The 21107-nt window shown below is 42.8% G+C and overlaps 1 protein-coding gene across 1 annotated transcript in view; it reads right to left on the bottom strand.

Annotated features, from left to right (window-relative positions):
- The window catches only part of NAV2 (neuron navigator 2), a 101138-nt gene that overhangs the window by 46627 nt on the left and 33404 nt on the right, over positions 1 to 21107 (bottom strand). Inside the window, 2 exon segments of the mRNA XM_010153902.1 lie at positions 887 to 1213; positions 6232 to 6370. Coding sequence (XP_010152204.1) covers positions 887 to 1213; positions 6232 to 6370 — 466 coding nt within the window.

Genomic DNA, 21107 nt, shown 5'->3' with positions numbered 1-21107 from the left:
TTCCCTACAAAAATAGAAAAAGAATTCTAATATTTAATGACTTGAAAACATCAAGCAAATGATGAAACTCAAAGCAGCATGAAAAGCAAAAGCGTGTTAGCCACCAGAGTGTGTTAAAAATTATGATCTAGTCTGCACTGAACTTACATGCCACTCTAGTGAGTTATACATGCAGACTTGCCAGAGAGAGTATGTGGTGTGTTTGCCCTCGAGAATATGAAAAGCACAACAGTCTTACGTAATAGTGACAGATAAGAAAAAAAATGTTTCCCTCTGTAGCTGCCACAGACTGATCCTTTTTTATCATTAGACAGAAGTAGTGTTAGGCCATTAGTATAATTCCTAAAAGTCATCGTTCAAGAAAGTGCCTAACTTCAACTTTTTCATGTACCATTGCATACACAGTCGAATCAGAGAGGCATTAACTCATACTGCTTGGTTATGCAAATTCAATCAATTTTCATTCACACATCTGCAAGTGATAAAATCACTAGTGCATTTGTAAGAAAATCACAACTAAACAGTGTTTAGTATAAATTAACATGCTGGTTTAGTATGGGGGCAAAAAAAAAAAAAGCTGTATCTCCTCAACCACACATACTGTATGTTCTTAAAGTTAACCATGGCTTCAAGAGCTGAAATTATATTATTTAGTCTTCATATGGCAATATTGTGCCAAAAAATACCTTGGCTTAAGACTAGAGTTGTCATGAAAACAACTTGCACAGCATACTCATCCAAAATATGCGTTTTCAAACAGAAATAGAAATGTGGACATACGAGATGCTGCACAGGTTAAAACAATACCTAAAAATAAAGACAGGATTACCTGAAGTTCAGGTTCTGCCTCTGGAAAGTATTTAAACTGTTTTCCTACCAAACACACTTTCTGGCTTGTTTATATCTTACACCTTTTCTCACCTGTTCCAGGTGTCTTTAATGTGCCTGAGGTGGTTGAAGGTTTAGTCCTTGGTGTGGTAATGCCAACCTGAGCTGACATGCCCCGTCGCCAGGAGCCCGTCTGCGAAATAACAGTGTTCTTCCTACCAGAAGTGCTTTTATCAGATTCATCCGACACATCAGAGGGATTCCGTCTCCATTTAGATCCTGGCTCCATTTTTATGCCGCTATCGGATCCTCCGTCTGATTTCTTGACTTCATCACCGGACCACAAGGAATTCCGCTCAACCTGGGAATGCTTTTCTGCATCAGTCTAGGACAGATAAGGAATTGCAATTCAACCTTCAGAGCAAGCCTTTCTCACAAGAAGCGTCATAAACTAGAACCACCAAACTGATTAATAAACGCAGCAGTCATCTCTAAGTACCAACAAACACAACATGCCTTTGATAAAGCAATGTCCCAGCAAGAAATGAACCCCAACAACATTTTTTTGTAACATCCTAGGGAAAAAATACAAAAAAAGATAACAGTCATGCCTCTCAGAATGAAGAAAGAAAAAAAAAAGGGGGGAGGTGGGGAAAGGACTTGATTTATAAAGGACGTATTCAGCTCCGAGACATTTATAATCCTCCATCTCAAATTTCTGACGAACACTTTTACAGCAATGCCAAAAAAACGTTTCAAACCTGTGCAGTCAGCTTTCCTTTGTTCTTGCTGCTTTCCTATCTCTTGTCTGGCGATCTGATCTCCAGAGCATGAGGAGGCAGCTTTTGAACAGATCTCAAGACGTGCAATGCTGCTTATTCTAATCTAACATATTAGAAGGACACCCAAGAACTGAAGAAAAATGAAGCCCCAACAACTTTCTAACAATACTCCTGTCTGCCTTAAATATACAAATTGCACCAGTTTTTTTATTTCTATTGCAGAATTCTATTTTTGCTGTCAAACGTTGCTGATTAATTTGGGCAGATTCTCTAACACCCTAATCAACAGTTTTGTGGCAAGGCACAAACGAGAAATGTCCACATTTGATCCTGAATCATAGTACCATGAAAAATTCTGCCAAATCAACACCTGAACATGAAGCTCCCAAGTAAGAGTTGGCAAATCTGGTTAAGATGCTGAGAGTGTTATCTCCCCCCTGCATCCTCAGCAGAAGATGAATGTCCTCAGCACTGTGCAGTAGTCAGAGAGTATTATCACTTAAAAGGAAATTACTTTCAATACCCCAAAGCATTATAAAGCCCACAACCCTTTACTTCCTTTGGATAATCAGAAAAGCACAGCACAGGAATGGATGCATGATCATTTACCACACTTTCAGCAAAACCCTGTGTTTTATTTTTAGAGTTCCTAAAGTACATGTCAAGTTTATGAATTTTCTTTTCTTATCCCACCAGACCATTAATATTAAAGAATCTAGGGGGGTTGTGGTTTAATTGCCTCTGCTTTTTACTGTAATTACCTCTTTTTTCAAAAGCCTGAAAAACTAGTCTAAGCAATCAGTACATGAAAGCTGACACCGTACCTCATAATGGTCCTTTTCAGTCACGTGGAGTATTTAGGTCCTGGGTTATTTGTCTGTATATTGAGCCATTAGACTAAAAAGCATTTGTTGAATTACGAATTTAGATATTATTTTTCTTGTTGCATTTTCCTCGTGCTATGCAAATGTAATTTCCCCGCCTCTCCATTCAAAGAGAGCAGCTCGGCACAGGCTTGAAAGAAACACTGCTCCACCTTCCTTCTTTCGTATGGCCGCAAGGTTTGGGGATGGTTACCTTTTTATCTATCACCACTGGTAGGGGTGCAATAAATTCCCAGTGCGACTGTTTTCTCTAAAACTTTTGTTTCACGCAAACATCTCCTAAGTTTACAGATCTTACAGATTTAAGTTTACAGATCTACAGGCACGAAGGAACAAATAATCAACCAGCAAAACCACCTCAACATTGTCCCTCACGTTCTCATTAGCATCTTGCTTCAAGTACCTTCTCTGGAATTGCTTATTTACGCCATTGGCGTCCGAGAGCAAGAACTACACCTACTTGCTGGCAAAGGGCTTAGTCTAGTTTTGGTTGACTATGAAATGTTCCTGTACCTTCTATTTCCCCTCTTTACGTCCGTAAGAATAGTACGGTCCGAACACAGAGAAGGGCACTACAAGGTGCCCTCTACCTTTGCTCTCTTCCATTTCATTCCACCGCTACACCCACGGCCCAACTTCCGCAGCCTTTGAAATGCTGCACATCCACCCTCGAAGCCCTCTGGCCAGAGATGTTTCTGTTTAATGGTAAACACTGAGAACAGCACAGGAACATGACTAAGGAATCAAAACCAAAACAGGGTGAAACCTGGCTTCGGGACTGCAGCGGAGACTCCACCCACCCAAAAGGTGTGGAGTGGGTGAAAGTGGAAATGTTGTTTGCTGGAGGTCATGGCAAGACGTAGCGAGCAGGAGCCGGGAGCAAAGCCTGCCATCCGACTGAGCCGGGAGTAGCGGTAACCACCAGGATTTCTCAACTTTAGCCCTACAGTTTCATAAATCTATTCATGAGGCTGTGAACAGACCACGACCCTCTTTGCTCCAATGAAAGTGAAATTGTCTTGAAGCAACAGCTTAAAGACGCTGCTGTCTCCTACGTAAAGGAATTGTTTCCTTGCTGTCTTCTCATCTTTTCAGCATGACATGAACAAGTTCATTACTCGAACTCTTCCTCCCTTCATCTTATTTCAGTTAAATAGGTTATTTCCAAATGTCCACCGAGTCTTAATTTCTCCTTAAATTACGTGTATGATGTAATTTTAAAGGCATACTACATGCAGTGCTGTGCGAAAAGGTTAATTTTTTTAAGTCTGCACAATATAAGAGAAAAAACATTAGCGCCCCAACAGTGGTATAGCTGCATTAAGTGATTTGGTACTTGGCATAACCAGAGCAAGGCTTGGGAACAAGGTAAAGGCAAATTCCGGTTCTAGCTTGTTCAAAACCAACTTGCAAACATCTTCATAGCAAAAAGTCTTCATTACAAAAAGGGGCTATGACTATGAATTTCTATGAAGATGGAGTCAGCACCATATTCTGTAATACAGAATGGAATTACTTGTTAAAATAAAACTCCATACGACATGTAAGACCTGTTGAATCTGCGTCTCAAAGATGGAGCAACTACAGCTTCTGGAGTATGAGGTGCTCAGCAACTCTGAAAATCAATTTCTTAGCAGAGACTTTTTTGTTTCTACTGCAACCATGTTTCTTCCTTTGCAGAGATGATTCTGAGCAAGTTACTGATTTTATCAGCAGACACTGACATGTTAGGGCTCTCTCCCTTTGATGGTGCTGTATTATTCGTCTGGACTCCCAGCTGCACATGTATTAGCTGCAAGCTCCCTCTTTAATTAACTGAAATCCAACTTCTGCACCACCTCAAAAAGATGTGGCAGAATCACAGCAGCTTAAAAGTTAAGTGCCTATAATTTGGGAGAACCAAAGCAGTGGACACCCTGCGAAGAAGAGCCTACATCTCTGTGCAGATGTCTGCCAACCCTCTGTGGCTCCCAGCAAAGGGGAATGCAAACCTGGGCACAGGCCATCACACAGTACTCCACGTGAGACAGAAACAGCACAGACACAGCATTTGCTGCTTCATGAGCTGCAGGGACTACTTTGGGCAGCCAAAAAGTCAACCCTGCAAGCTATGCGTGGTTCCACCACGCCAAGTTATTTTCATTCCCTCAGTTGACAAGATTAGGAAATTCTTGTAATGAAAACAAAGTATTTTATGGATAATAATTTGCAGGTTAACAGTAACAGAATAAATATTGTCAGCCATGAAAACTGAAGAGAGAAGCAGGTCACAGGCACAAATCAAAAAACTGCAAAAAGTTGGTAGGTTTTAGCTCCCAGCCTCCTCTTCTAACGACTGCTCTACTGTTTGCACAAGCTTCAGCTGTTTTTCTTCGGGTGCACGTCTGCGCTATTTGGATGCTGCAAGACTTGTGGAGGAGGAAGAGGAGTTCGTCAACACAGATTTCGATCTCTCAGAGGTATTTCCAAGAATCTGATCCATCCCAGGATAGAACTCAAATGAGGTTTTTTTTTTTCTTAGGTTAATGTTTAGTCACGTCTCCCTTTTTCTTCCTTTTCCCTCCCCCAACAGTATTAGAGTGTTGACACAGAAACTATCGTCAAAAAGGTATTTCTAGTTGCCTATGTTGTCTCTCTGTTACGTACTGAAAAACACACTTCAGAGAGCTTAACTCTTCTCAACTTGTATGGGACTTGTATTAGCAATTTTGAGCACACACGCAATCGCTGATACACAACCAGAGGCTAACTGGAAATCTTTAATGTAGGCTGAAATATGCACTTCGTGGCAAGGGAACAAAGAGTAATACATGCTCGCACCTCAGTCCTGTAGGCAGAGTCACACTTCACAGCAACCACACGTCTACATTAAAAGTGATGTTAAAACCAGATTTAGGGTCCAGTCATGAAAAGGACTGGAGAAGAATAAAAGAGGAAAGAAACAGAGGAGAAGGTCATACCTACACGCCTCTCCTCTACCTGCTGCAATGCCAAGTCACTGCATCCCGGTTGCTGTGACACACAATGCCCGAGTACCTCAAGGAGGTGGGTGTACAAAGAACAAAGCTGGATTTCTTAGTCCCGTGCTCTTCCAAACAAAATTCTATACAACTGGGGAAAAAAGCAGGTTACTGCATATCTCTGCACTATGCAGTCTACCTGATGAATGAAAAACTGTTGGATACCTTCACTTGTTTTATCCTCTGTGGATGTGTGGTGTCTGAGCACAAAATGTACACTTAGGCTGCCAATGGACGTAAAATTTATGAAATGCTGCCAAAAATAGGAAGCCTGCAGTAACAGGCGGGCCTGGAAATTTAAAATTATCTATTTCATTTGCCTAGCACACTTACATTTCCAATGGAATGTAAATAATCTCGAAACCTTCATGCTGATTTAATTACATTCTATTCTTTAAGAAAAAACATAATGCCTTTTCTAGAGCTCAAAAAAGTCCCATCCACTGATGCACGTTTTCTGTACAGCAGTGCTGCTGGGAAGGCAGAACCCACTTGTTGCCACACCACTGCAGAGATGCCATGAATCCCGTGTGTAGAGGAAATACTCATAAATGTCACGTACGATAAGGCGGTTACTACTGCCTGACGTGGCCTTTTCGCTGATATCATCTGTAGCAAAGGCTGCCTGTGTGTTCAAATTCATCCAATTTAAAATGATTATACCTATTGCACAGAGAAAAGTGTATCAATATTACTTGTCTAAACCAGAAACCTTACCTGCGCATCTAAGTTTTTGCGGGAGGAGGCAGGTGTGTTGGCATAGGAGCTGATGGAGGAGCTAGTGTTAATGTCATCAGTACTGAGATTATCTATGGTGTCACTGATCCCACTGCTGACGGAGCTGCTGTCATCCCAGCTGCAGAAAAGGCACAACAAAGGCAGAAAACAAGGGTCAAAAGACAAAACATCATTCAAAAGGCGAAGTATTATTTCTACAAGCCTCATCCTACTTGCGGTTGCCAAATTAAGACGGTATGCTCATCATACAGCTCATTGTCTATGTGGTTGCCACAAAGCCAGTAGTACCAATGATGCAATTCTTCCTGACTCAACTGAAAGTCTGTAGTAGAGAAACTTTCAAGTGACCCTCAAAATTTATGCCTGCAGTCCCAGAGCAGGGGAAGGTGGTGGCAAGAAGGCATCTCTGGGTAGGCATAGCACTATTTGCTAAGATGTAATGCAGAGATGGAAATTAAATGCAAGGAAAAAATCAGTCCTGAAGCAATCCTTTGTACCTGGTTGTTACACAGACATGGGCAACAACCTGGATCTACCATTGACAGCATCACCGGTATCAGAAATTGCAATGGAAAGTTTAGTTGTTCAGATGGCACATAACCCTCCTGAGCTGTACCACACATCCTTTCCAAGGAGATCCATTAACAGCTTTCTGTTCTGCATTACCTTCATCCAGCGTGTGATAGCTTCAACATTTTCTAGTAAAGGAGAAACGCAGAACTGGAAGTTCAGGACACAGAAAGCACCAAAATATGTCCATGCCTGAAGTGATTTGAGTGTTAGAAGAGACAGAATCTAAATGATCTAAAAGTCAAGCCAGATGTTCCACTCCTAAAATCCCAATAAAAATCAGCTGCTTAAGGAAACGATTTATAAACTGGCTTACAACTGCTCCATCTCCAAGAATAATAAAAGTGGGATTGAAACACTGTCCTGTAAGTAGCTCTGTGAAGACACTTTACTCCACTGACAGAGAACTACTGCTGGAAATACGTAAATACATATATCATAGATCATTTGCAAAACCTACTGGCAAGAGCTCATCTCCTGCCAGTTGTCCAGCGATTTTATTACTGCTGCCTCAGATACTGGGAGCTCCAGACTGTCATCCCTATTCCACTGCAGTTTGCTTTACAAACCTGGAACAGAGATTGCAGTGAGATATTGTCCACAGAGTGGATGCCATTCCCAAATGGGTATACTGGATATTTAATACACGCATTTAAAAATTGAACTGCATGTTATGTAGTTGAACTATGTGAAGAAAGGCAATCTATGTCTGGTCTCTTCAATTTTATTCACAGCTTCCCCACTGACTTACTATATAGAGCCTTTGGCAACTTCGAAATGAAAAGCATTTCATCTTTCTCACTTAGCATTACAAACCAGCTACCTGTATGGGTTTTAACAATGTTTTAATAATTTTTAATTGCTTTTTGCTTGCTTGGGAATATTTTGTTCACCCATATGTACGAAAAGCCTTTCAGGGAATTGAGCACAACTTAACCAGCAGCACAATTACTGAACCACACGAACAACAGTGGCCACAGGGACATGCTCCTCTGCCTGCCTGCAGAAAGGGTTATTGCTGGCAGCTGCTTTCTGCTACTGCTTTGTTCCCAGCTTGGTCCTCATCAATCTGCCAGCACCATCCCTGCTGCCAGTTCTCCCTGTATCACTGCAGACAAGGCCAGCTGGGAAGCTCAGATCAACAGTTTCAGTGAGCAGGATTGACTTTGCCTCCAGGAAATTTGGGAGTGCTGAGCCACGCTGCTCCGCTGGCAGAGGAGAGGGATGGGGAAGGACAGGGATGGGGAGGGACAGACATCGGGACCAACCGCTGGCCCCTGCCGCAGGCTCCGTTTCATGGAGCTTTGAGGTGGCCCTGCATCTGGTGTCCTCCAACTGACAAAAACACACTCCTGGCTGTTGACTGACTTCCAGGAGTGTCCTGGGGACAGGCAAGACCCTGGCTTTGCCTAAGGATTTTCCAAACACTACTTGATAAATCCACAGACACTCCAGCTCTCCTGATCAGAAAGAAATGCTGTAGTCTACAGTGTTGGTGATGCTACAGTTTAAAGGAAACATATGTAATTTCTTTTCTAGATTTGCCTTCACCTGGCTATTTTTAAAGAGGAATCCACCATAATACAGAATGGAATTACTTGTTAAAATAAAACTCCATACGACATGTGAGACCTGTTGAATCTGAGAAAGCTGGTCAGCCAGATTCTGCGCAACAGTTTCATTTGCTGTTTTCCCCAAATCCTCATCAGCGTAACAGAATGAAAGATGTGTTTACTATACAAAGAAATCAATGGAATTTAAAGTGTGTGTGTGTGTGGGGAAAATGGGGAAAAAAAAAAAATCATCCCCACCCCTCCCCATTCCTAGTATGGAAAAATTGAAATCTTGGAAAAGAACTGAAACACCTCTTTGAAGCACCTTTTTTATTAGAGTAGGCAATTAAATATTGTAATGCAAAATATTGAAAGTTATATTACTTCTAAATTTCAGTTTTTAAAAACAGGCCCTATCACTGACATTTACTTCTATTTCAAAGCCCATAACATAAACCAATTACAATTCCCAGATTTTATAAGTCTATAAATAAGGTTACAAAACAGTTACTAAAATAACTGCATAGAAGAATATGCTCCTCATTTTTCAAGGTTTTGTGTAGCAACTAACATATTTTATATTTCTTAACTTATAATGAACCCCTAATAATAATAATAATAACAATGCCAATGTTTTCCATGTTTAACAGTTTAACTTTCTTTCTAGGGAGATACGGCAACAGCCCCAGAAAATACCCCAAACCAATACTATTCTTCTGTGTGACTCACAGTTCCATCCTGAACGTACACAAATGTTACATTTCCAACCATTCGCTGTTCTGAAATTATCACAGGCCCCAGTTCATCAGCATCTAAAGAATGTGTCCAACGTTAATCAGAAGTGGTTTTACTGGCATCAACCAGTCCTGTTGATTTCAGTTGGGCAATCTAAGGCATTATGGAAATATGTGAGTGCCCTTCGGAAGGAGGACATGTGCCTGAGGACAAAGGTAGAAACATGCACTTGAATACATTGATGGTTGTGGCTTGCTCTTAAGTATACCCTGGGCTTTAAGACTTCTGTGTTCTGATGGAAACTATGAACAACTCAAATTCTGTATTTTCAAGTTGACTAACCTGTTACTAAATTAAACCAGATTAGCTGTTCTGAGGTCCAAACAGAGATGTCTAGCATCTGGGCTGCCAGAAGCTGTTGTAGGCATGCTGACCCCACCAAGCGATGACCCTGATGCAGACGGCTGTTCTGACAAGACATCTGAGGTTTACTTCTACTGAAATAAATCTCTTCAGTAGGGGTGGGAGGGGACAGTCTATAGCTAGAAGACTGGGATGCTGGAGAACAAAAAAACACATCTTAAGAAATTTAAGATCATAGAATCATAGAATAGTTTGGGTTGGAAGGGACCTTAAAGACCATCCAGTTCCAACCCCCCTGCCATGCGCAGGGACACCTTCCACTAGACCAGGTTGCTCCAAGCCTCATCCAGCCTGGCCTTGGACACTTCCAGGGATGGGGCATCCACAGCTTCTCTGGGCAACCTGTCCCAGTGCCTCCCCACCCTCTCCAGGAAGAACTTCTTCCTGATATCCAATCTAAACCTCCCCACTTTCAATTTAAACCCATTACCCCTTGTCCTGTCACTACAGGCCCTTGTAAAAAGCCCCCCCCAGCTTCCTTGTAGCCCCTTCAGGCACTGGAAGGTGCTATAAGGTCTCCCCGGAGCCTTCTCTTCTCCAGGCTGAACAAGCCCAACTCTCTCAGCCTGTCCCCAGAGCAGAGGGGCTCCAGCCCTCGGAGCATCTCCGTGGCCTCCTCTGGACTCGCTCCAACCAGTTGATATGAAAAGCCACATTTTCACAGGGCTGTAGCAGCTAGTAACAAGCCCAATTCTCACAGATCATTTTCAAAACCTACATAAACAATTATTGATTCTGTCCTTTGGAGTAACGCTAGAGACAGTTTTAATGTAGATGCCAATGAAAGGAAAGTTTTAATGTAGATGCCAATGAAAGGAACTTCATAAGCATACAACTGCTAAAAAGAAATGCAATTAAAGCACAGGCACTGTTTAACCTGCTGTGACAGATTCCTTACACCAGAAGCTCTTCACCCCAAGAAGCCCATTACACCGTATTTGGTGTAATATTCAACAATATAGGACACGCTGCTCTGTGTCCACATCTGCAGCTCCTTGAAAGGACAGCATCTGTTAACAGACCAACATCTCCCCCTTTCACATTGTTCTTGAAACAACCCCAAGCCCTCCACATAAATTAGTTCACTTTTACCTTGATTCAGCGCCTTGATGGTTAAAGTCAAAAGCAAGGAAGGAGAATGAGGAATCTAACAGCCCTCCTAATTAGGCGTTCTTGGCTCCCAGAGCCACGATAACATCTTTGTAATTTAGCTGGTGCAATTAATAATTTCTGATGTCAGCAAAAGTCTACTCAACCATAACCTGAAGCTGAAATGTTTGGGCTTTCCTTTCTCTATTTGACCAATCACCTGAAACCTTACTTTGATTACTGAAACTTAAAAAAAGAAAAAAAAATCTTAAAAGCGTACTGTATAGGGAAATTATATAACCACCCACTTAAAAACCACCACCACCATCACTGCCTCCTGCTCCCTGTGAAACCTAAGCACCCTCCTCTCCCTCACAGTCTCAGCTCGCTTGCCCTAATGTGACTAACAACATTGCCACTACAGATTGCCCACATACAGCACCAGGTCAAATACTCAAAGCTGCTTTCTCCAACAGGCTTGCAAAGCACTTAGGCTCAGACTTATATTTTCCACCGTCTATCAGCACTTTTCCATCTTGCATAATCATCATCCAAGGAACTGGCTCTTCTTTTGTCAACTTGGATGGCACACCAAACCATCCTGCAACCCTCAGGACAGCCCCCCCTTCCCTGCAGAAACCTCTATTTGCAAGTCCAAAGCAAAGGAGTCATTAAAATCCTGCTAAATAAAGCCATTGTTAAAGGCTGAAAATGCACCCTTCTCTGCAGATGGGTGTGGATTTTAAAGTTGCTGGATCTTCAGTCAAAACCAAAATTACAATGAGCTGCTGAAAAATACATTTGTCCAAGACAAGGCCTTGGGGCTTTACAATATTTCAAGTGGAAACATGGTAATTATCCTCTTCTACCTAAAAACTTAACTATTTATGAGTTGACCGGAGAACAAACAACAAAAAAACTCCCTGAAAATAACAGCAAAATAAAGCGAAGGTGTCAAATGATTGAAACTTCACAGCACCTTCTAATAATTAAAAGGAAAAATAAAAAAGCCTGAAAAATGTAAATGTACTATAAAGCAGATACTAAATACTGTAGTTTCCACTGTTTTCTTCTGGGATTTCCTACAACACTGACATCACTGTGTCAGAAATCCAAAAACCATATACAGAGCCTTGCATGGTTTTCCTTTCAAATGGTTATGGAAGGTGACAAGTAACTGTTTGCAAAAGAATGGATGGAAATCTACTTCAAGAGAAATTAATTTAATTATCTTATTAATCACCACCTTTTCCATGTCTACAGTTACTCTCTTCTGACTGCATCTCACTACAGGTATTTTAGAATAAACCACTTTTGTTTCTAACTGAAGGTGGAGCCCAGGGACAGGACTGTTAACCTTGAAACACTACGTAAAGCCAGAGCATGAAAAGTAAACCCAGCAAAATGCAGACCATTTCCAGCTGTTCTTTCTGGTGCAGCGTCTAATCCTTCTAGTGACCTTTTCTGGTGCAGAGTTAAACTGCTGTGAGCTATTTAGACCATGTTCATGTTGAGTGACCACTGGGTTTACCGCCAACAATCTGAAATGCAGTTTGCTGTCAAGCTCTGTTTAGAATTATTCCAAGGTTACAGAATTTTAATTTAAAAATACCTATTTGATAGGTAGAACCCACCTACAGAAGAAAAGTATCAGTTAGTGTTGAAAAAGGTTGGGTAAGGAAAGATTTGTAGAAGCTAGAAAACTGCACACACTCTTTTCAATTAATGTTTTTATAGCAGTGCTAATAACCTCATAAAAATAACACTGGATTTTATTTTGTCCCTTAAAATCTGACCAGGAATTTGACCAAGGCATTGTCAGACTTAAAGTGAACACAGCTGAGTGCACACACACAGGAGCTACTAAACCCAGCTAATCACGGGGAGTTTACCACTTGAAACACCCTAAAGCTTCATGAAAGCAATCTGGCTTTTCACTGAAACTCATCACCTCCTGCTACACCGCAGAAATTCCAATGCCCCCCTCTTCATCCCCCTTGCTCGGAGACCCTTCACTCAATGCAGCAGCCAGCACAACTGTATTCAGTTGCAAAATGCTGACTGGTGGGACTGGTTTTTTGGCCACTGCTGACAATGGTTCCTCTGGCATTGCACAGCCTGGGGGAAGGTGAGAACTGGAGCATGGCACTGCCTTGGATACAGGTGCTGGAGGAACACAAATTCCCAGCCAAGACTGAAAAATTTAGCGTAAAAACCTCCAGCCACCTACCAACCCCTTTTTCCTGGACTCACAAACTGTAAACCATATTTTTTGTGTTCCCATTTACTCTGTCAGCACTTCTGTATCCTGTATTCTGTATCACGGGTTTAAATTGAAAGTGGGGAGGTTTAGATTAGATATCAGGAAGAAGTTCTTCCCGGAGAGGGTGGGGAGGCACTGGGACAGGTTGCCCAGAGAAGCTGTGGATGCCCCATCCCTGGCAGTGTCCAAGGCCAGGCTGGATGTGGCTTGGAGCAACCTGGTCTAGTGGAAGATGTCCCTGCCCATGGCAGGGGGGTTGGAACTAGATGATCTTTAAGGTTTCTTCCACCCCAAACCAGTCTATGATTCTATGATTCTTCTGCCCAAGGACTCCCTGTGTTTACAAACTAGCCCTACGCCGGATGCACAGAGCACCCCTGCAGCCAGCAGCTCCCTTGCCTCCCTGCTTTGATGGCCATGGGATTGATACTCATCCCTCATCATTTCTGTACAGCTCCAGTGACTGGTTGGCACCAGTAAAAGCTGGAAAGAAAAATCTTGTGTCTTTATATCACACTAATGTCAGCGTTTAATCTTAGTTACTACATTAAAAAATGCTCTGTTTGTTGTCTTTGTTTCTAAGAGAGTAAGAAGTGCTAATGAAAGTCAGAAATCCTTGTTTACGTACGATGTCTCTGGTGCTCTCCAGAAAATAAAACCCCGTGAAGCCTACATCCTGCACGTGTCAGCATGGGGCTGACCAAACCACAGCGGTCAAGCCAAAGCCCCTGGGGATGCTGCGACGGACAGCCCCAGCTGCCTGCCCTCGCTCTGGAGTGAGGGAGCGGGCAGGAGGTCCCTGGCCAAGATCTCAGTGTGGATCACCACTGCCATATGCCTTCTCCTCCCTCTCAGCCCGGCCCCGGTCCAAACACCTCCCTCCTCTGGGCAGGCAGAACAGGTGCCTGGTCCATGAGCTGGAGAGTTTGGATAACCAAACACCAGACTGCGCCTTTCTTTCCCCTGCCTTATTTAACAGCTTATACTTTTCTCCTCTCCCAAAAGCAGATACCTTCAGGATCACTTCGCCTCCTCGCACAAAGGCACTATTTAAGCTGTGACTTAGAGACGGGGCGGCATTGCTGAAAACGCTGGCGTGGTTTCTGACACCCATCTCCCACCTGCACGCTCCTCCAGCGCTGGACTGCGCTGGCGACAGCCCAGCGGCTCACCCGCACTTCCTGGTCCCTGGCAGCCTGCTTTGCCAAATGCTCTGCAACAGGCTTAAACACCAACAAGAAAAAGAATAATTAGCTAAATTCTTACAGGGCTGACGTAATTAAAACGTGGAGGAAAGGAATGAAGGGTAGTATACAAACAAAACTATGCATGAGGCATTTAAATTCCCTGCTGCTGAATGGGAATTCCAAGGGGGCTGGACCCACCTGCCTCTCTGGCCACTTGCCCCCTCCCCTGGCCAGGGCCACTCACCCACCCAATCCTCCAGCACAAATGACCAACTGGGATCACTGGGCAGCCTCCTGCAGGGAAAAGGGGCTGACGGAACACCCCCCAGAGCCAAAGCCTCCAGCAGCTGGCAGGTAGAGTATGGCTTCCTTACCTCCCAGCCTTGTTTTAATCTGTCCTGTTGCTGTAACCCCACTAATGCAGATCCTCAGAGGTGTGCAGGCTGCAACCCCAAGGAAGGCACAACCCCAAGGAAGGCACAACCCCAAGGAAGGCACAAAATGAAGAAGTGATATATAAGCACAGAGACTTGAAGCGATTCACAGTCACTGCTGAACTTCTTCCTTACTCAGAATACACTATAAAGCTTCTACACAAACTGACCAAGGCAGAAACTTGCACCCAGCAAAACGCAGGTTTCACACCTGAGAACTGTCCTCTCACAGCAGTATCAGCTGAAGTTAAGCACACGGAGACAAAGGTAACGAGTATGTACGTTTGGGCACCCTTCCCCATCAGAAAAAAAGGAGAAAGACACAAAATTTATCTTTCTGAATGCATTACAGGCTGCTGACGTATGTTTTAAAGCTGAACTTGGCAATAAAAGGTGTTAATTTGATCACAGGGCACAGCACTGTCCCTCAGGAAGCCAAACCACTGAAAAACAACGTGTTATCTCACCAGTGATTTACAGACAGACACACCCGTCAGGTGAAATCCTTTTCTCTGTAATACGGAGATGTGTGGAAGGTGTCAGCCACCACCAGTTCGGAAAGCCGGTCTCTCCCTGGCAGGACTGCAACATCCTAAGCAGCACCGATAAATCCTGGGGTTTATGGCAGCCTTTAAAATTAGGCTTATTCGAAAGAAATTGCAAAGAGGAAAAATACCTTCCGACTTTACTCAGACAAACAGTTTTATCAGGAACCCGACAGAAATTTGCGCAAGAGTGCGAATAAGAACTACTATGTGCTAAAAGGCAAGTGCTCCCTGGGCTGCGCTATGGCCTGACCGAGCCTCACACACGCCTTTGTTCCCCTGCGGAGTGAGCTCATGCCCACAGAGGTTCCTCCTTCGCACAGAACGCAAACTTACACTGCTAAAACATTACAAAAGCTCCACAGTTTTCCCAGCCCAAAAAGCCTGTAACACGAGTGGAAAGACAGCCTGTTAGCTTGCAGCCTGTGAGAGGCTAACAGTTATCAATAAACCTCACGGAATCCTGAAGTTAAGGCAGAAAAAAACCCAAATACAGTAATCGCTGTGTCAGTTCTCACAGGGAGGATCTCCACTTGTGTTACTGAAATACTTGTGATGTACTAAACCCACGCTGATTCCAATGAAACAGTGCAGGGAGAACACTTCTTGGATACACTCCATCATCGTAACGCGCTTCCATTGCTGCCAGTGTTGTAAAAGCTAAACCTGCTTACACAAAGGTGTAACACAACACACTCGCCTGCTTCCAGAAATGCGGAAAATCTCTTACCTTCCAATATTCCCAGGCCAAAGCACATCTCCACCTTGTTGCCCATGAAGAATTCCAGCAAAGGGGCTTAGGTTTATTTTGCAGGTTGATACCTTCATTAGGCTACCATCCAACACCCCCCCCTAAATAAACCAGCTTGTAACTTGATTATCTAGGAAGAGACTTGAAAAAAGTTGGAGCAAGGTTGTTTTCCAACAGAGCCCTCACCATTCAGCAGCTCCGAAAGACACTGGAAAGTAAAGCCTAGCTGGAAGGTGATCATCAGTAACTTCCCCTAGAAAGAAATCTGATCCCTCAACAAAATTAACCTCTGAAGTGCTGAAAAAGCGAGAGGTCAAGACTTTCTGCTGGGACTAGGTCATCTGTGAAAAGCTCTAACCCGATGGCTGTAAAGCAGACAGACTGGGTGCCTCCAGATCACATACCGTATCGTATGAGGTAAAAGCTCATGTCAGCAACCCTGTACTTGAAGGTACTAGATGTCAGTATTTGATCTCGGCTGAAAGCCCACAATCTGTGAAAGTGCACTTCCTACTCCGCTTTTACGGACGCATGCAGCAACGTGACTGCTGAAACAACTACAGTCTAACGAGACCGTAACAGGAGACATACCCCTAATGTTTTAAACATTAAATATTTGGAATACTAATAATTTTTTTTTTCCTGGGAGGGGGTAAAAACCCCATATTTTCAATACAAACAATACTAAAAATAGCAATTTATCCATGGTTATCCCCAGTAAAGACCTTATGAAACTGGGACAAGATACAAAAGATTTCTCCACGTAGGGATTAAACACAGTGATCCTTATTTACAGTTGTAAATAAGCAGCTTACTACTTCCATTCATTTCAACTAGAACAGAAATATCAACATATTTGGTTGATAAAAAATTATGGTGGTTAGCATTCAAAACTCTTATTTTAGCTCAATATAAATACCTTCTGACAAGATTCTTCCCAGATTTCTGCATTCTGCTGTGTACGTGGGAGGTTTTTATTCTAATAAGGGAAATTACACCACCTCTGTTTAGCATGGGTAGTAGTGCTCAGAGGCACCAACAACCCTTATGCTAGATGCTGCACAAACATAACCTGTGAACGTCAGAAAACCCATAAGACAGTAAGAACTGGAAAGCTGGTCACTTATGACCCATGTAGGCTCATCACTCACGGAGTTTCCTCTGTGCTAATGGGCTCAGTGCAGGGAGGACTATCTTCAGGCACAGAGCGGGACATGATACAATGCCACCACTCCCACCCCCAGCGAAAAAGAGAAACAGTAGAAATACAAGAGGAACACAGATGACGCAAAAGAAATGTTTTACGATGAGGGTGGTGAGACACTGGCACAGGCTGCCCCGAGGTGGTAGATGCCCCATCCCTGGAACCACTCAAGGTCAGGTTGGACGGGGCTCTGAGCAACCTGCTCTAGTTGAAGATGTCCCTGCTCATTCCAGGGGGGTTGGACTAGGTGATCTCTAAAGGTCCCTTCCAACCCAAACTAGTCTAGGATTCTAAAACAGTGGCATTGAATAGCCATGACTAGTTGGGTATGGAGGGCAGCACTAGAGCTTGGAGCAGAAGACTTACGAGAGCTTAGGGAGCCTGCAGGTAGATGAAGAACCAAGGGACTGTTTCAAGGCCACTGCAAGCAGAATGGGGCTGGTGGGATAAACTCTGCAAGTAGATAGGTGAAGAGGCTGAGGTCAAGGAGTTGGAATAGGGAAACGAAGGTTAGGGGTGAGATCTGGGAAGTTGGTCTGAGGCTGAAAAGAGACATCTGTCAGATGTGAAGCCATGGCGAGGAGATCGGATGAACTTGACAAGCAGGTGAAAGTCAGGGAATTGGACTGCAAAATGGAGAGAATCCATTAGGAAAAAGAGCTCTGAGCTCATGAAATTAGGAGTGTATTACAGTAATGTTCACAAAAAGGGATTAAATTCAAGATAGTGCCTACAGTTTTTTTCATATTCTGTTGTTGAAGGAGGGACACACACAAAACTGACTCTTGCTGCAGCTTATACAATTACCAGCACTGAGCAACACAGCGACTTCCAGTCAAGTAGGAATGCACAAGTCCATTCCCATTACTACAGAACAATTTGTTCACTGAGCCACAAACTACATTTCTAATCCAAACAGGGTAGATTTTCGTTGTCCAGGTTACTGATGAGGGATCGCGTCATGAAAAGGGGATGGGCAACCTTTCAAATGGAGGAAGTGAGAAAACAATACCCTGCTGTCCCCTTAGCCTCACCTCAAGAAAACCACCAATCACTCAGCCCAAAATCAAAGAGAAGAGATGGAAAGAGTAGTCAGAAGTCAGCTATACCCATGTATTTATTAACTCTGTTCAGCTTGGGTACCCCATCTTAAATAAAACACACCTTTTAGTGCAAAACTATATTTTTGGTTAAAAGAGTTAAAATGCAAGTATTCAAAGGTTATAAAAGAAAGGTTTTGTGGAAGAATTCTGCTGCCAAAACCTTCAAATAAATGAGTCTCCGTCTGAGCTTGCCTTTCTATGCCAGAGTCTGTATTTTAGTGGCCACGGTGTTACTATAGCAACATAGAGGACTGGTAATTTAGAGGCTGGTGGATGTGATAACTTGCAATTTAGAACAATACTAATAATAAAAGTAGCTTGGGAAAAGCATCATTTAACACAAATGTTTGTGTTTTAAAATGAAAAAAAGGCTGTTCATTTAATTTAATTTTTTGTTGTTGTTGTTGGCAGCTGGGTGATTATCTATATAAAGTTAAGTCTGGTGGTGAATGAAAGACAGAAACACGACTCTTCTGCTTTTTGGTACGTCTGCACCCTAGAGTGCAGTCAACACCACCCCCTTTGCGATGTGTATAAATGCAAAGCTGCAGATGTCATTATCTCTGTTAAAGATTAGACAAGAATCACATAGCTTTTTTTAAAAAAAGGTATGTATTATCCACAATGAAACTGAAGGTAAAGATATTTATGGACTATTATTAATCCTTTCTTGCCTCTGCTGAGTTTAGCTGGTATCCTTTATTAACAAATCCCATAAACTGCTCCTCATTCATTACATCAGTCACAGAATAGGTACTAGAGCTAACTCTCAGATATTACAGATACTTAAAAGAATCACAACTGGAAGAGCAAAGCTTTCTTCTCACCTCTGACATCCTTCCTCTCTTCATCAAAGCAGCTCCCCCAAACATGATGTTTCTTAATTCTTTCTGCTCACAGTACTGTATAGGACATTAGTGACTGACCTGTGGCTAACGGTAAATAAGAACAGCTGGAAATATTCTAAACGCAAAAATAGTCAAATCTGAAACTGTAACCTAGGGGAAACAAAAAGAATCAGCACATCCCATCTGTTGAATCACCAGCTCCAAATAAACCAAAAGCACAAGATTAAGGTAGAGGGTTACTCTCTCTACACCAATCTACAGCCCCATTGTCCTTCGCTTTCCTGGCAGCCCTCAAACTGCAAAGGAGGAGGGATTTTGCAACATAATACCCATAACGCTAAATACAGAGGGACATTTCCAGATGAATTTTACATGTAGCAATAATCATAGTTTTATGGGTCAGGAAGTTCAGAAGATTAGTGTGTTATGGCTGTAGTTTGTAAAAGCGTTTGTGTTAGAAGTTTCGCATAGCAATCGGGTGAGATAAGCTGTGAACAGCTTTACATTAAGTTCTTTTATGGTAGTTAAAGTTGGGGGGAAGTAAAGAGACCCCAGGTATTAATTTACCTAAAGAACAGCTGCTTAGAAAAGGCTGCAAAGTGTCCTAATACTCAGTGTAATAAAATCATTGCACCTCCAACTGCTTGTTCTTTCTCCCTACACTGGTGTGCTATTCCCATTAACTTTAGTAAGATTGTATTTATCGTCTAAGCGGAGCTAAAACTGTAGGAAACAAAAAAAGACTTATCAAAGAAATGTGTGGTTTGATTCTCACTTGAAAAGGCCCCAAACCATAATTACAGGTTTGCATTTCACGTTAAAGCAGCACAAATCTTGATGCATTTCAAACTCTCCCTCAGAGCACACCCTACCGCCTGAAAATTGGGGGTTTACTGCTATATGCTAATTTCCTTTGCTTTTTCTTGTTTTTTTTTTTCTTCTTCTTATTAGCTGAGCTCTATCAGCCAGGAGATTATAAAATGTCTGCATTTGATGACTGCAATGATCATAAAAGTAATGCAAGCCGCATGGGCTGTAAAGACATCGTGCCTCACAGTCACTGTTTATATGTGTAGTATGAAGCGTCTGCCACGTTTCACCCTGGAAGAGGCTCCATTACAACTGGGTAAACTGATGTCTTAAAATAATCTCAACGGTAAATTTTGAACCCTTCTTTTTCTTTTTTTCCTCCCAAAGAACACTAAGATCATTTAAATGAGGAAAAAAATGTAACTGTCAAGCCAAAACATATTCTCAACACACTTGAACATGCTTTTGAACAGACTTCAATCATTTTACCTTGATCACATTAAACAAAAATATGCATTTTACTGATTAAATAAATGCATGAGAAGATAAAAGGAGGAACACAGCAACACAACACTGTTGCACCGTTACAACTATTATGCATCACACTATAGGGCTAAAATGCTATGTATCAACCTAAACAAACTATGTTTTGTGTTAAAGTAAATTTAAAAAAAAAAAAATCAAACCACCTTGCTGTACTCATATGTAATTTTCAGTCCTGGGAAGGTATTTCTAGTTAAATCCAGAGGAACACTGGAAGCAACATAAACCCACAATAGGAGAAAGGGCAGCAAATAGTTACTAGCTGCTACAGCCCTGTGAAAATGTGGCTTTTCATATCAACTGGTTGGAGCGAGTCCAGAGGAGGCCACGGAGATGCTCCGAGGGCTGGAGCCCCTCTGCTCTGGGGACAGGCTGAGAGAGTTGGGCTTGTTCAGCCTGGAGAAGAGAAGGCTCCGGGGAGACCTTATAGCACCTTCCAGTGCCTGAAGGGGCTACAAGGAAGCTGGGGGGGACTTTTGACAAGGGCCTGTAGTGACAGGACAAGGGGTAACGGGTTTAAATTGAAAGTGGGGAGGGTTAGATTGGATATCAGGAAGAAGTTCTTCACAGAGAGGGAGGGGAGGCACTGGGACAGGTTGCCCAGAGAAGCTGTGGATGCCCCATCCCTGGAAGTGTCCAGGGCCAGGCTGGACGAGGCGTGGAGCAACCTGGTCTAGTGGAAGGTGTCCCTGCCCATGGCAGGGGGTTGGAACTGGATGGTCTTTAAGGCCCCTTCCAATCCCAACCATTCTGTGATTCATTGTGGTTCCAAAGGCAGCTTGGGAGCCAGCAGAAGC

Source organism: Eurypyga helias, unplaced genomic scaffold, assembly GCF_000690775.1.
Source record: "Eurypyga helias isolate BGI_N326 unplaced genomic scaffold, ASM69077v1 scaffold2116, whole genome shotgun sequence".
Lineage (NCBI taxonomy): Eukaryota > Metazoa > Chordata > Aves > Eurypygiformes > Eurypygidae > Eurypyga > Eurypyga helias.
The sequence above is the reverse complement of the archived record's forward strand: the minus strand, read 5'-3'. Positions and strand labels throughout refer to the sequence as shown.